A 17,019-nucleotide genomic window follows, 5' to 3' on the forward strand; every position below is an offset into this window, starting at 1 on the left:
TTCTCACACACACAGGCATAAATAAACAAAACAGTTGAATTAAGTGTTATGTTCGATGCACCAAATGACAGTGTGATGGTGATGTCTAAACATGAAATTGATCCAATACAATGGTAAGCTATTTTTAAGGTTAATTGGAGTATAACAAGTATCTGTGTCTATATAATAATAATAGAAATCCCTTTTCTTTTTAGAGTTTAGTATCTGCTTATTTTACTAAGCATGTGTCAAATATTAGTCAATAAGATAAAGGGTTGGTTTCTTTTTTGATAAGACTCCAAAATTTATAAGAAATAAAAAGAAAAGTATCACAATACAGGTAGTTAAGTGAGTTTTATCCCATTTTACAACTTTTATGCCACAATTGTTAAGCGAATCACTGCAGTTGTTAAGCAAATCTGATTTCTCCAATTGACTTTGCTTGTCAGAAGCTGACTGGAAAGGTTACAAATGGTGACCACAAGATCCTGGGATACTACAGCTGGTAACTTCATAATTTACCAAGCAACCAAAATGTTATCACATGACCAGTCATAAGTCACATTTTTGGGGGGGCGCTGTAACTTTGAACCGATACTAAATGAATGGCTGCAAGTCAAGATTACCTATAAACAATAATAGTGCTTGCAGCCATCAAACTGAAATATAGTTAGTCCTCAGCATACGACTGCAATTGAGCCAAAAATTTATGTTGCTAAGTGAGAAATTTGTTAAGTGACTTTTGCCCCATTTTACAACTTTTCTTGCCACATTTGTTAAGTGAATCACTGCAGTTGTTAAATTAGCAACATGGTTGTTAAGTGAATCTGGTTTCCTCATTGACTTTGCTTGTCAGAAGGTCGCAAATCACATGACCGCAGGACATTGCAACCATCACAAATGCTCATCAGTTGTCAAGCATATACTTGTAAAGTATTTTTCACCTTTTGCTGTGGATTGATATTCTTGTAAGTGGAAACATAAGTACAGGGAGTCCCATACTTATGGGTTGCTAAAAATGGCAACAATTTTATGGCATGTAATCAACTAAGAACTTAAGGATTTCTAGGTTTAAATGAGGGCAAAGCTGGTAATGAAAACCACTGTACATAACTATTTTTGCATGACAATCTAATAGGACTTCTGGAGGGAGAGGGGAATAGCTTCAACCATAAACATTATATGTAGATTCTCTTATGTAGCGAAAAAAATAATGAATGATAGTATGATATTGTTATGTTCATATCCCATCTTCCATTTGGAAGCACATTGATAGTACTCTGTTCTCCAGTTTTCACCCACAGTGACAACCCTGTTCATTGGTTTAAGAGAGAATGATTGGCCCAAGGCCACTTGATCTTACATGCACAGTCCAATTCCCTAAATACTAAACCATGCCATCTCTTAGTTTTTCCTGGCACCATGTTGGCATTTTGCTTATGGATTTGAAAGTTGTATCTCTGTGTCTATACAGTATATTGTTTAGTCTTATAAACGATAAGGCAAAGTATTGTGATCAGGACAACAGGAGAGTTATCCTTTATAGTCTGAATATGCTAAAGTCAATTTTGAAGGATATTTTAATATTAAATATGTGAATATAGGCTGATAGCAATTTTTCAGTGTCTTGTATACAGTATGTCTTAAAGCAATTGATAGAAAATGCTTGTAACTACTGTATTTTACAATCCATCTCTGTTGCAGAGAATATTACATAACGATGGTCAAGTGGGTGAGCAACACTAAGACAGTGGTGCGGTGGCTAAACAGGCCTCAAAATCTATCCATCCTTACAGTGTGTGAAACAACCACTGGTGCCTGTAGTATGGTATGAAACTTCTTGTTCATTTTTAGACATACATTTTAATAATGGCTCTTATGCATGTAGGACAAGCTTTAGAGGTTTATTTTGACTTTAGCTCATTACCATACATCTTGTGTTAAATATATAGTACCTCGCTGTAGATCTAGTGTGCTTACAGACAAAGAAAACCTGCCATGAACATAAATTTCAGATGGTACCTTTGTTCTTCATTCCAACTCCATGGGCTAGAAAATCAGGTAGGGAGAACAGCTGGGTATCCACAAAACTATTCTGGACTCCAAAAAAATTATCTTTATTTGACAAAGCTAAACAGAGTGAGGAAACAGATTGAATTCTCAGTAGGATATTTGGCAGCACTTATTCAGGAGATGAAGCAGCAATTACTGGTATTATAACAATAGATAATTTTGAATTCTCATAATACTGTCAACGGCAAGGTGCTCTTTTTGAAAAAAGTTAATAGCAAACTAGTAATTTATGTCTAAGCAAATTGTTTAATCTGCCTTTGTTGATCAGAAAATAATAGAGATGATCTGCCAGACTCTAATCACTGGCCAAGTAAGATTTGTGAGCTCTTACATTAGCTTGTAGAAAATCAGACAAAATGATCAGTTTAATTTGTAATTGAAAAAAATGACCCTGATGATTTGAATCAATATGATTGTATTCTTTTCACTGTATTAGCTAGAAAGAAGTTTTACTGTGATATTTGAGAGTGTATTTTCTTCTCTTCCTTTCTTTTTAACTTCATTCTTTTTTGTTTTTTCCTAGTTTTACTATTTTTAATTCTTTTTTTATACACCCTGTTTTGAATAATTATATTTCATTTTTTTAGATTTTGTTTCTAAAAACAGGATGCTGTTTAAATGAGGCTCAGTTTGGTGTAGTGGCTAAGGTACCACCAGTGGTGTATTAACCATAAAGCTGACTTAACACATGCATAGGGCACCAGGCCCAAAGGGGACACCACAAAGTTGAGAATGAAAGAAAAAAAAAACAATGAAGATTTGTATGTACAAAGGAGGGAGGGAACCAAGATTTGTTAGTGCTTACGGCACCAGTGAGCTTTAATCCGCCACTGGACACCACGCTAGAAACCAAAAGACTGTGAGTTCTAGTCCAAACTTAGGCACAAAGCCAACTGTGATCTTGGGCCATTAATTCTCTCTCAGCCCAGGAAGAAGACAATGAAAAATCATTTTTTAAAAAAATCTTGCCAAGAAAACTCCAGAGATGTGTTTAGGAAATCACAAGGTATCAACATTGATTCAAAGCGACCAAACCCATGCTCCTGCCCCATTTAAAGAAATAAAAACTATAATTAAAATATTGATCCATATATTTCCTGTATTATAAACATTGTAGCAATTTAAAGTATTTGTTAAAATACTTTTATCCTTCTTGAGATTTTTCTAAGCATATTTGTATGTATACACATGCACAAATACAGAGATACATATTAATAACAAAGCATTTTATCCTCATTAAAATACATAAAAAGTTGTGATACTCATATAATTTCACATTACATTGAATATATAATATATATTTGAATTATATTACAAAAGTACTGTAAATGTATGTTTCTTGATAATTGGGTGTTTTATTTTCATTATACCAAGATCACATATCCAAATATATAGATACACATTGAATACTATACTGCACTGTATTTTTTTTTTACCAATAAAGGAGAATATTCATAGCTCAGGGTTGAAATGAGGGGTCTTTGGTGCCCTCTGGGCTTGCTTGTTTTCTTGCAGACATTTCATTATTCTAACTAGGTAACATCATCAGTGCTAGTAAGGAGTGCTGTTTACTGTCAGTTTATATTCTGGTGACTTGCCTATCTGTGAGGGTCGGGTGGAATTAAATAATTTTTGTCATGTCTTTTGATTGCCAGTTGATGTTCATGGATGCATTTTGCCAGTGTTCTGTCTATCTGTCTTACACAATGGTTGTTTCAGTTCTTACATTGTATGTTGTAGGTGACTCTTGTTTTTTTCTTCTGGGATTGCTGGGTCTTTTGATTTGCTGAGGATGTTTTGAAGGACTTTAGCTGGCTAGTGTGCTATGTGGATTCCATGTGGTTGTAGTAATCTATTTGTAGTTTCTGAGTTATTCTTGACTTATGATAATGTAATTCTTTTTAGGGTTTGTGTTGGTTGTGTTGTATTGGGTTGAGTGGTCAGGACAACTTTTGATAAAGTTGTGTGGGTATCTATGTTGTTGGAATATGTTGTTTAGATGTTCCTTTTTCTGCTGTTTTGGGGTGCTGCAGTGTGCTTGGGCTTATTTAAACAAAGTCCTTATGCAATGTCTCTTGTGGGAGGTTCGGTTGTTGCTTTGGTAGTGGAGAACCTGCTTAGTTTGGGTGGGTTTTCTATAGATTTGCAAAAAAAAATTAAGAGCCTTGTTTTTCCTGACAGCTGTTTAGCATTTTGTTTGTAGAATTCATACATTAATAAATTCTTTAATTTAAAAAAGTATGATTTTTCTTCATTCTTCTAGTGTCCTTTGTTTAAACTAGAATCTAAGAGGAGCAAAAAATGTTTTTAGCAAACTTATGAATTTATAGATGTTCCCCATTAAAATGTTAGCTGTTTTTTTAAATGCTTAAATTTAAAAAAAGGAAATTATCTTTGAAAGAGATTACTACTTACAGTAGTGTTGAACAACCTACACTTTTGTGTACCTTTTGTGTCAAATAGAGTTTAGCTATATGCAATTTTGCAGCTAATTTACATGCACAATAGTTCATAATTATGCTTTCAGAAATCTTGGAGCTCTCCAATATATGGATTTCTATTTTCAGAGTATCTTTATCTTTGCAAGTCACCAATTCCAATGACACTCCAATAAAAATTAAATTAAAATACTATATTTAGTTATAACAGCAGCATAACAATCCTAACCCTTAGGGGTCTTTCTCTAGTAACAATGCATATTGAATATCCTTCCAAACAGTTCTGTTTTTACTTCCTTTCTAAAAGACAATAGAGAGGATGCCATTCAATTTTTTGGGAGTAGACTGTTTCATAGAGATGAAGTATTTTGCTTTCAAGTCCCCATGCTCTGAATGGGGGGCACTTAACATCCTTAAAATAACATGAATTCAGGGTTTCATTTGGAATTATACAATGCAGGTGGTATTGAAGATACCAAACAATCAAACCATTCAAGCTATTATAGGTAGCCAGGTGTCATGATAACCAGCTCCATACAGTTGGGCAAGATCAAGGAACTAAGAGCTAAAATTCATTCACTCCCTTACTTGTGGTTTGTGTGATGTAAATTCAAACTAAGACACATCAACTGGCTGACAAACCATACTGAATGTGTAGTCCTTAATGGGTCTAAGTCTACATGGAGAGAAGTAAACGGTGGGGTACCACAAAATTCCATTTTAGGTCCAGTACTCTTCAATATCTTCATAAATGACTTAGATGAGGAAATAAAAGGGGAACTCATCAAATTTGCAGATGATACTAAGCTGGCAGGTATAGCCAACAGTCTAGATGATAGGCTCAAGATTCAACAGACTTGAACATTATACCCTATCTAACAAAATGAAATTCAACATAGAGAAAAGTAAGCCAGAGAAACCAAAAGTATACATACAGATTAGATGAAACCTGGCTTAATAGCAGGTTTAATAGAGGGATCTTGGATTCTTAGTGGACAATCAATTAAATATGAGCCAGCAGTGTGCGGAAGTAGCAAAAAAGCCAATGCAATCCTAAGTTGTATTAACAAAGGGATAGATCAAGACCACATGAGATACTAGTACCATCCATGAAGCCTTGGTAAGACCACACTGGAATACTGCATCCAGTTTTGGTCATCACTCTTAAAAAGTTGTTGAGGCTCTAGAAAGAGTGCAGAGAAGAGCAAAAAACAATGATTAGGTGACTGGAGGTTACAATATATGAAGAATAGTTGCAGAGATTGGGTATATCTAGTTTAATTAGTTTAGTTTGTTTTTGTTTTATTGCAAATTTATATGCCGCCCTTTTCCCTGAGGGGACTCAGGGCGGCTTACAGCAATAAAGGGAAGGGGGTGCAAGACAAAACTTAAAAAGAAAAAAAAATCGTGATTAAAGGAAATTGGTCATAAAAACACAACATTCACTCAACATTCGGGCGGGGTGAGAGTAATCCTATCCCCAGGCCTGACGGGATAGCCAGTTCTTGAGGGCTGTGCGGAAGGCCTGGACTGTGGTGAGGGTACGGATCTCCACGGGGAGGTTGTTCCATAATGTCGGAGCTGCAACTGAGAAGGCTCTCCTCCGCGTAGTCGCCAGTCGGCACTGACTGGCGGATGGAATTCGGAGGAGGCCTACTCTGTGCGATCTGATGGGACGCAGGGAGGTAATTGGCAGGAGGCGGTCTCTCAAATAGTCAGATTAATTAAAAGAAGGAGTAGTCTTGACATGACAACAGTATTCCAATATTTGAGGGGCTGTCACAGAGCGGACAATCCATTTTCCAAAGCACCCAAAAGCCAGACAAGGAACAACGGACGGAAGCTGATAAAGGAGAAATTCAATCTAGAAATAAGGAAAAAAATTCTGACCGTGCGAACAATCAACCAATGGACAGATTGCCCTCAGAAGTTGTATATGCTTTATCACTGGAGGCTTTCAAAAAGAGACTGGACATCGACTTGTCAGAAATGGTATAGGGTCTCCTGCTTGAGCAGAGATTGAACTAGATGACCTACAAGGTCCCTTCCAACTCGGTTATTCTACTAAAGTTCTGTTAAATTTCTCATTCTCTTTGAATGATTGAAATGTTTCATCCTAGATTTCTATCCACTTGATCTAAGTTGTCAGTTCTGTCAGCCAACTCTTGCAATTGTTTCTTTCTGATCTGTCTTCCACTCCTTTCACAGCTTCCCCATAATTCATCATATATGGCCATTACTGACATTTCTTGAACTGTTCCTTATAACCGAAGAGCACTCAGATTGGAAAAGATTATGGCAGCTAATAAAAATTGATCAATGTATCTATTTTAAGATTCAAAATGCAATCTATTAGGCATATAATTCTCCAATAAATAACTACTTGATATTTATGCATACCTAACTATATTTTGTGTTGTTTTTAGAAGTATGAATTTACATCTGAAGTCTGGCTTTCTAAGCAGGTATAGTATTATTAATTATTTGGAACAAAGTAAAGATATTGATTATTTCTTAAAAGCTTGGCAGTAATTTCAGCAGAATATAAAAATAAATGACTTGTACCTCACAATAATTGCTGTATTTTTCTGATGGCATCATAGCATAAAATTCTAGTAAAAGTCTTTGATTGCTTGCAGTTTTATACTGCCCAGCTTATTCTGATTCCTGGCAGTTTATATTGTATATTAAACTATATACATTGACATAGTTAATACAGATGGTTATCCAATCAGCCAGGCAAAAGGGAGCATAGGATTTCACAGACTTTCTATATGTAAGACTTACATATAGAAAGTCTGCCTTTTGGCCCATGACCCCATAGATTGCCAAAGGGAAGAGAAAGAAAGCTTTTTCCTTCAGAATAATGCATAAGTCTGTTGTTAGACAAATGCCAAATCCAGCATCTAATAAAAATGAATTTCAATGCATTAAACAAGAAACCATCTCACTATTTGTGTACATCATGATGATGCAAAATAGCCTTTCATGAGCTTCTCATTTTTAAAATAAAGCCAATTTTTTATAAAATGTAAATACATAGTAAATGACATTATAAAATACAAACTTTTGCACAGCTTTGTGTTATGCGCCACTTATGCCCATTCCCTTGGCAGACTCTGCTAATAGTGATTTATGCCCTAGTCACCTTCATACAGGTGCAGAATGCTGTAGCACAGGCATTTATGTGTGTTCCTAGAACATTGCATGTTATATCTCTGTTCTGCAAGCTACATTGGTTGCCAGTTTGCTTCCAGGTCCAATTCAAGGTGCTGGCTCTAATCTTTAAAACTCTTTATACTATGGTACTGCCTGATAATAAAAGCAATACAAATTGAGGGAATTAAATACAAAACTATAAACCAAGACAATGGACAGTCTGGGCATAGGGCTCTTCTCTGCTGTGACAGCCATCTCTCTACTGCCAAGCAGTAGAGCCAAATTTTAAGACTCCTCCAGTGGCCAGGAGTATGGGGGAAGATCTCACCTCTAATGGGAGAATATTACAGAGAGCAGGGGCTGCAGAAGAAGAAAAGGCTCTTCTCATAACTAACCAGCCAAAATTCTTTGGCCGATGGGATCCTAAGTAAGCCTCTTCCACAGGAACTATTATGGCAGGCTACAAACATATCAGAGTTGGGTTGCTGCCCGTTCGGCCCAGTTCAGCCAAACCTAAGGTGACCAGATTTTCAGATTGGTAAAGAGGGACACCTTTGACTGGGGGAGGGGGGGGTTGATTAAAAATTTTATACGGAGCAACAAAAATTTTCATATAATGCAAAAATAGTATTGTAACATTCTTTTTATTTCAACATAACTACAATTTACAAATATAAATTGTAACTGTTGCCAAACATCAAAATTTTGATCACGTGACCATGAGGATGCTGCAATGGTCGCTAAGTGTGAAGATGGTCGCTAAGTGTGAAAATGGTCATCAGTCACTTTTTTCAATGCCATTCTAACTTTGGTCACTAAGCCCATTATACCACCTTTCTTGACACAGTTCTTAAGTGAATAATTGCAGCTGATAAGTTAGTAATATAAGTGAATCTGGTTTCCCCATTTGACTTTGTCAAAAGGTGATTATATGACCCCAGGACACTGAAACCATCATAAATACGAATCTGTTGCCAAACATCCAATTTTTGATGTCGTGACCATGAGGATGCTGCAACAGTCGCTAAGTGTGAAAATGGTCGCTAAGTGTGAAAATGGTCATCAGTCACTTTTTTCAATGCCATTCTAACTTTGGTCACTAAGCCCATTATACCACCTTTCTTGACACAGTTCTTAAGTGAATAAATGCAGCTGATAAGTTAGTAACATAAGTGAATCTGGTTTCCCCATTTGACTTTGTCAAAAGGTGATTATATGACCCCAGGACACTGAAACCATCATAAATACGAATCTGTTGCCAAACATCAAATTTTTGATGTCGTGACCATGAGGATGCTGCAATGGTCGCTAAGTGTGAAAATGGTCATCAGTCACTTTTTTCAATGCCATTGTAACTTTGGTCACTATACCACCTTTCTTGCCACAGTTCTTAAGTGAATAACTGCAGCTGGTATTTTGTATTTTGGATAGAATCTTTTTTTAAATAGTCTAAGACAATTTTAAAAAATAATCCACACAGAATAAATTGAAGTAAAACATATCAAAATATTGTGCATAGAATTTTTAAAAATGGTTTCACTTCAATTTATTTTGGATATAATTTTTTTAAAATAGTCTAAGACAATTTAAAAAAAGAATCCACACAGAATAAATTGAAGTAAAACATTTCAAAGTATTGTGCATAGAATTTTAAAAAATGGTTTCACTTCAATTTATTTTGGATAGAATCTTTTTTTTAAATAGTCTAAGACAATTTAAAAAAAGAATCTACAAAGAATAAAAATATTTTAAAAAATCCTATGCACAATAAATAAAATATTATTTTAAAATACATTAAAAAAATAAAAGAAAAAAACCCAGCTCACTTACCAGCAGGCACAAGTGAGCACTCCAAGTCAATCCAGAATGATGTAGATGTTAATACAAAGAATTGAACAACTTAAAATGGTGAAATTAGTCAGGGAAATATTTTTCAAAGAAACTTTGCCACCATTTTTCCCACACGAGCCGACCTCCAACCTCCGTGCCCCCCCCCTCTGGAAAATTGAGGAAGTAACACTCGCGGCTTCTCTAGCCAAGTATTTCCTGGAGCTTTATGATACTTGGTCATTTTTTCTTATAAAATGAGGTAAAAGGGGCGCCGGGGGGTCCGTTTTCTTGCTTTAACATTTTAATATCTTCAATGAAAGTACTGAGACAGAGAGAGAGGTTAGGACAGAGTGTCTTTTGTCTTGCCCCGGTTAGGATTTCTTAAGCAAATCCACTGGGCTTTCAACATGAAGCCAGAAAATCGGGACTTTTAAAAAATGCCCCGGGACACGGGACAAATTGTTATAAAGCATGACTGTCCCACTGAAATCCCATCTGGTCACCTTAGCCAAACCAGTAGTGGAATTCAGGCCTGGGTTGCAGAAGCGACTCAGGCCTGCCATGCCCCCGAACCAGTTCCCTCACTGCTGCTGGGTGCCACCATTTTGGGTTTTTTTTAGTTACTGCACATGCACAGTTCACTGTAAATTGTTCTGTGCATGTACGAAGAACAATTTACATTGAACAATGTGCGCGCAGCATGTGTCTGGCATGCGCTCGGGTTGTGAACTGGTAGTAAGACTGGCAGCAACCCACCCCTCACACACATATACATACATACAAGTGTGAAGTGATTATCATGGACTATATTTGTATTTTCAGATATCCACAATCCATAAGAAAATACAGACATAGCCAATGATTCATACTAGTAACTTACTAGAAGACAGAAATTTCATGTAAATTTCCTACAGTGTTAATGGTAATTATATTTCACTGTAAAAAGCTGTCCTGGATTCCAGGAGGTTAGCCCTCTTTAAGTGATTGTCTGGAGGTCAGGAGAACTGTACTTGCATTTCCTTCAAGGTGAAGAGGTCTCTCAGAATCTTCCCAGAGCCAGCTTGCATAGAAAGCTTTCTTGTGTTCCTGTGAAGGCAAGTTCAGTTTCCCTTTGGACCTCTGTCAAAATGCATGGAGGTCAGGAAATCAAGGTGAGACTTGCCTATGAACTCTATTCTCCGCTTACCTTAAGCCATCCATACATTAACCTAAAGGCACAAAGAAGCATTTACTCTCTTGCAAAGCAGTTTGAAATTGCTATTTGGGGGGGGGGGGCGCTGGGGGGAAGATTTCTAAGGAATGGAATTGCTTAGGAATGGAATGAATTATTTTTTTGCTTTATTATCTTTACTCTTTATTCATTTAGAAGACATCTGTAGCTACCCACCTTATGTACCATGACCCTGAGTGTCTTAAAAGTCATTGTAAAAACAGTAAAAAACATAAAATCACATTTATACCATAATATATTGTTTATCTTCAATGTGTTCAGTAGTTGAATATGCCATGCATAAAAATGATAACGTATATGGAAGTTTTTAACAATATTTTTCTCTGGGTTCTTTTTTATAGAATGAAGAGCCAGTTTTTTCTAAAGATGGTAACACATTTTTTATGACAGTTCCAGTTAAACAAGGCGGTCGTGGAGAATTCCACCATATTGCTATGTTTAATGTTCAGGTGAGCTTCTTTAACTTAAGTTGTATTCCGGCCACAGAAACTAATTGGACAGCTCTGAACAAATTACTGTCTCAGCTCAACCTACTTCACAGGGTTGGTGTTGCAGGGAATAACAGGTTTTTTTTAAAAAAAAATGTGCTTAGATATAAGTGCATACAAAATAAAAATGCAATAGACAACACATGAGTAAGTATTCCTTTTTTGCATTGGGTGATCAGAAGTCCTTGAATGTTTAGCTTTCCTATAGAATATTATACTTGTCTAAAGGGAAATGTTTGGTTCAATGAGTGACATTACTAAAATTATTGCACAAAAAACCTCTCGGTCATTTGACTGATATTAAATGTCAGACACTAGGAAAGTTAGCATCCTACTATAATCTAAAATGCTAAGTTACAGGAGTTTTTAAAAATGACCACTGCTATTTTTAAAGGAATGTTATTCAAGAAAAAAAAAAACACCTCTCCCAATTGTTTTTGTGGAATTCCTTGAATGAATCACTAGCTGTGTGACAAACCAGTGTGTTATAGTGCTCCAGATGAAGTTGGAGACACTAACACAAATTGTAGACTCTCTGTCTCTGTCTCTCTGTCACACATTCACACATTCACACACACACACACACAACACACACAACACGCACATACACAGGATGGTCTATGACAGAATATATCTTGCTGGAGATCTCGAGTTCTAATTGGATGAGATTAGTTCCAAATTGCCCTGCTTTCCGGAATGAAGTTGTACCATAAATAAACTAGCCCCTCCATATCCCTAATACTGTTCTCAATTTTGCAAAGAAAATTAAGAAATAAATCTCTCCTAGGATGAGGAACATGCATTAAAAGATGTCCTGTCCAAAACATTAGATCCAATGAGCTTTTGATGATACAATTCTAGGCACACAGTTTTAAATTCAGTCTGAGCCAAAGACAGACAAGAATTAGTTTTAACCCTGTACTCAAGTTCTGTTTGATTCTTTTTAAAGTCAGTGAAAATATTCAATTTAATATTGATATCAATGGATATTAATACAGATATGGATGCTAAATACAGATGTTGTTTTCATTAACAAAATATGCTATTGCACATTTACAGATTATTTGTGAATTATTTCTTGCTGCTGATCATTATTTCTTCTTTCTCCTATTTTCCTGCAAGTAGTGTATTTACCCTATTAAACTAAAATATCATTCATGCTAATAGAAGAAGATATTTGTAGCTCAGGGTTGAGCTGTAAAGTCCGTAGTGCTCTCTGAGTTGTTTTGTTTTGTTTTTGTTTTTTGAACAAGTTTCATTACCCAAGTAGATAACACCTTCAGCTAATGCTATGTATTGTGGGAGTCAAGTATTGAGACATTGCATCTACAGTATATACTGTAATTTTCATTATCAGAAGACCAAGATAGAGTTCCTTGCTCAAGGAAATCTTTATAGCTCAACTATATAAACATTAAGGGAAGAGGACCTAACAAAATGTAATATTTGCTTCCTTGAATCCAATTGAGGTGAACTATTTAAGAACATTTAGACTGCTTTAGGATATATTGTCATTGAGAATTCAAGGAAATTAACAGTGAGATACAAGAATTGTATATCTGCTGAACTGTACTCCCCACACCCCAAAAAAACAAACAAATATCCATGGTATGCATGGACATCAGTGTTTTTTTTTAATACATGTGTATGTTCAGCAAAACAAAATGCTATAATTTGTAAGGATAGTATCATCATCATCATCATCATCAATCACCATCCAAACAGGACTTTCTCACTCATTCTCTTCCTTTCAATCCATTCACTTTTCTTTCATACAGTTGGTTTTTTTAGTTTGATCCTCATTCTGTAATATGTCTCAATCCCCTCAGTGTACTTCAGGAGTACCTAGGTGCGAGGAGAGGCTCAAGGGTTAGGTTAGGTTAGGTTAAGTTTATTTATAGGCCGCCCTTTTCCCTGAGGGGACTCAGGGCGGCTTACAACTTATATAGGAAGGAGAAACATACAAAGACATATTGGACAATACATAATTAAAAGAGTAAAGCAACATTCATTCAGCATTCGGGCGGGGATGGAATATAATCTTTAACCCCAGGCCTGACGGGATAGCCAGGTCTTGAGGGCTGTGCGGAAGGTCTGGAGGGTCGTGAGGGTACGAATCTCCACGGGGAGATCGTTCCAAAGGGTCGGAGCTGCTACTGAAAAGGCTCTCCTCCGCGTAGTTGCCAGTCGACACTGACTGGCAGATGGAAGGGGTCAAAATAACAGCTGCAATTATACACTTGAAACCCTGACCCCTTTTTTTTACATGCAATTTAGGTTGCTGTGTTGAGGGTTTTTTTTACCAGTCCCAATGCCCCAGATATATTACTTTTGTATTCATCACTCACTTTTGCATTGTGTCTAGTTCCATTCATTCTTGGCCCTATCTATATTTTACTGCAAACTTAAATAACCCATTGTCATTGCATTCAAATTACCATACATTTTTTTATTCTTGACATAATCAACTTACTTTTTCATACAAAACAGTATCCAGAAGCACCCACTTATACAAGGCCATTTTTGCTTATTTCAACAAATATTCATTCTTCACAATAGCCTGCATACTATGTGCTATCTTTCTACCACCATTTGTCTGGGCATTCATTTTCCCATCTTCAGTTAACATGTTACCAAGATACACAGTCAGCTATTTGCTTTTTTTTTTTACCGTTTGTATAAAATTTGTGTTCATTCATTCATTCCATTTTACCTGCCAAATACAAATACCTTGAGCTTTGATTCATGAATTTTCAGATTCATGTTTCTCACTACATCATACAATATGTAACGTTTTCTGAAAATCGTTCATGCTCCCAGGAAAAATTGCAGCATTATTTGCATACAGAAATATAAACATATACCTTTCTCAATCAACAAATCTAAAGCAACATTATGAGAATTCATATAAATATATCTATAAATACATTTTGACATCACCACCTTGACAACATACTTCTTATCTTACTCCCTACTAAATATATTCCATATTTCTCATGCATCTTTCCTCTCTTAATTTTACAAACCCTAAATGTATCTATTTTTTTATTTTTCATTTCATTTGTTAATTTGTGTTTTGTTCCGTTCATTTCTCTTACTTTCAAGTTGCAACCTGTTATATATCCTGAGTGATACCAAAGGGGCCCATAGAATTTGACCCCTGCTGCCAATCATTGCTTTGATCAATTAAGGAAAATCACGAGAGAAAAAAGGTTACATTTATTTATTTATTTTCAGATCAAAAATGAACAATTTAGTATACGACATCTGACATCAGGGAACTGGGAAGTTATAAAAATCTTGGCATATGACGAAAATACCCAAAAGATGTGAGCATTATTTTTCTTTGTCTGTTCAGGTAAAATATCTGTGTTATCAAGATAGATTCAATGCTATTGGTATAGCGATGTTAATTTTGTTTCTTGTGTTATTAAATGCTAATACTAGCCATGAACTATAAGTACAAAGACAAACTGTATTTAATCTCTTGATATAGGAACTTTTCCTGAATATTAAAATAAGGCTAGGCTGTAATAAATTCTGCTTCCAAGTATTCCTTGAAATAAAAAAAAAACTCTAAACACTGGGTTAGGCAACAAAATTTCCAAGTGGTCTTGTTTTAGAATAGTCAGATCATTAGGATTTAAAAATTAAATACATTTTCACCTTTGGATTTCCCATTTTAAAAATCTGCTTACCTTCGAGAATAATAAGGAATAGTTCTTCCTGTTTTTTCTAGGTTGTAAATGGATGTGCTTCCCAGTAGTGTTAACAGAAAGGATTTCCCAGGAACTCCTGAAAAATATCATTTATTAATAATTATCTTTGTTAAGATTTCAATGTTGCATAGAAATAAACCTTGTTGAATGTGATGAGATTTATAAAGGGTTTCATTTAAATATGTAGAAGTGTTGAAGCCATTTTCCAATATAACAGATGTTTAATTATGGATGCCTGGTATACGAATGAGCTAAAGCCTCTGTTGTCTTTTAATATCTCTTTTGTCTTTAATACAAGCAAGGTGGGTACTTTGAAAACCTGCATTCTTTTTTCTCGGAACAAGATCAATTATTCTGCCTGATCATTAGTTAATTTGCTTCTCCCTTTTAATCTTGGAGAATTAAGGCAGACAATCTCTTCTGAACACAAAACAGTAAGACTCCTGATTAAAAACAAGTGTTTTAATCATTAATTAAGCTCCATCTGAATAGAATATAGCATATCAATAGTCCAATTTGTATTTTATTTTTTACAAAGCCAGGTATGCTAATTCTCGAGTTTCCTTCTTAATCACCTGAGGACACTTTCTAGTCAACATGAGTGATCATGATGCTCATGATGATAAAACTGTATTATGGCCCAAAAATGAATTGGATATCTTATCCTGAAAGGGGAAACTAAGTCTAGAATTGCAAAGCTTCTTTGCTAATGAAAAATTAGGAACAATGTAAAGAAATAAGCCAATCTCAAGATGTTTTGTGGATAGCCCCTTCAATCAATCTTATGGTAAGAATGATCCTGCTCTTCTCCTATATCACTGAAAACCTTAGGTCTAATGTTCTTTATGTTTATTATCTACATCAAATTAGTTCATATTCATCTGGGCTAAAGGTGGTTTTTTTTTCTCATTTTGCCAGTTATTTTTTAAGTACTGAAAATTCACCAAGAGGAAGGCAATTACATAGGTAAGCAGATCTGGTGCAATGTGATTCCTAAGTGATTGACAGGCCTGTGTCTCTTTGTTTACAAAAATGCTATTAACTTAAATGTCAAAAAAGATCCCGTACATACCTTAGAAATTCTGCATGAATCTGTGGATTTATAAAAGAAGCAAATTTCATAGGAACAATATATATTATGACAGAAAGATAATAACCCCAAGACATTCTTCACAGTGTAATACTAAGCCTAGTTAGCTTTTTATATGCATTGCAAAATGCCAAGGAAATTTAAGTAATAAAAATGAAGTTACAGTCAGTGTTGTTCTCTTTCATTATAAGCATGGTGTTCACAAATACTATACATATTTCCACATCCTCCATTTCCCACTGCATTCCTTTGCTAGGGAAAAAATGCTGATACGTAGGGAAGAAGTTTGAGAAAAGAAGCAATGTTCAGCATAGGCAGTCCATGTCTCACAACTGCTTGCTTAGTGACCGTTCAAAGTTACAGTGGCACTGAAAAAATGACTTATATCCATTTTTCCTTTTTATCACCATTGTAGCATGACCATGGTCACATAATCAACATTCAGATGCTTGGCAACTGATACATATTTATGATGGTTGCACTGTCCCGGGGTCATGGGTTCACCTTTTGTGAACTTCTGACAAGCAGTCAATGGGGATTCACTTAACAACTATGTTACCAACTTAACAACTGCAGGGATTCCCTTAACAACTGTCAAGAGAGGTCATTAAATGTGGCAAAACTCACTTAATAACTGTCTCACTTAGTAACATAAGTTCTGGGCTCAATTGTGGTCGTAAGTTAGGGTTAGTGTCTGAAATATTGACAATTAAAACCAAAGATTTGTTTCTTATAATAATATATTTGCACTGCATATTAGCTACAGGTTTTCTTGTGCTTGATCTTTTTTTTTCTTCACTTCCTTAGTGTGTCAACAACTGAACTGCTGAATCGTCAATGCCTCTCATGCAATTTTATGAAAGATCGTTGTACATATTTTAATGCAAAGTTTAGTCCTTCAATCAAGTATTTCATTCTACAGTGTAAGGGTAAGCCAGGCTCTCTTTGTACTATTATTACACTTATTTTTTTAAATGAAATGTTTTTGAACTTCAAAAAAATAAAGCATCTC

At 35.4% G+C, this 17,019-nt stretch overlaps 1 protein-coding gene across 1 annotated transcript in view; it reads left to right on the plus strand.

Annotated features, from left to right (window-relative positions):
* The window catches only part of DPP10 (dipeptidyl peptidase like 10), a 273,664-nt gene that overhangs the window by 213,735 nt on the left and 42,910 nt on the right, over positions 1 to 17,019 (plus strand). Inside the window, exons 11-16 of the mRNA XM_087707706.1 lie at positions 1,684 to 1,807; positions 6,917 to 6,955; positions 11,052 to 11,159; positions 14,436 to 14,527; positions 15,836 to 15,883; positions 16,815 to 16,936. Of these exons, the coding sequence (XP_087563832.1) occupies positions 1,684 to 1,807; positions 6,917 to 6,955; positions 11,052 to 11,159; positions 14,436 to 14,527; positions 15,836 to 15,883; positions 16,815 to 16,936 (533 nt within the window). The remainder of the gene's footprint in view (positions 1 to 1,683; positions 1,808 to 6,916; positions 6,956 to 11,051; positions 11,160 to 14,435; positions 14,528 to 15,835; positions 15,884 to 16,814; positions 16,937 to 17,019) is intronic.

Source organism: Thamnophis sirtalis, unplaced genomic scaffold (assembly GCF_051295495.1).
Source record: "Thamnophis sirtalis isolate CommonGarterSnake01/CBP01778 unplaced genomic scaffold, rThaSir2_p1.2 scaffold_1, whole genome shotgun sequence".
In the NCBI taxonomy this organism is placed as follows: Eukaryota; Metazoa; Chordata; class Lepidosauria; order Squamata; family Natricidae; genus Thamnophis; species Thamnophis sirtalis.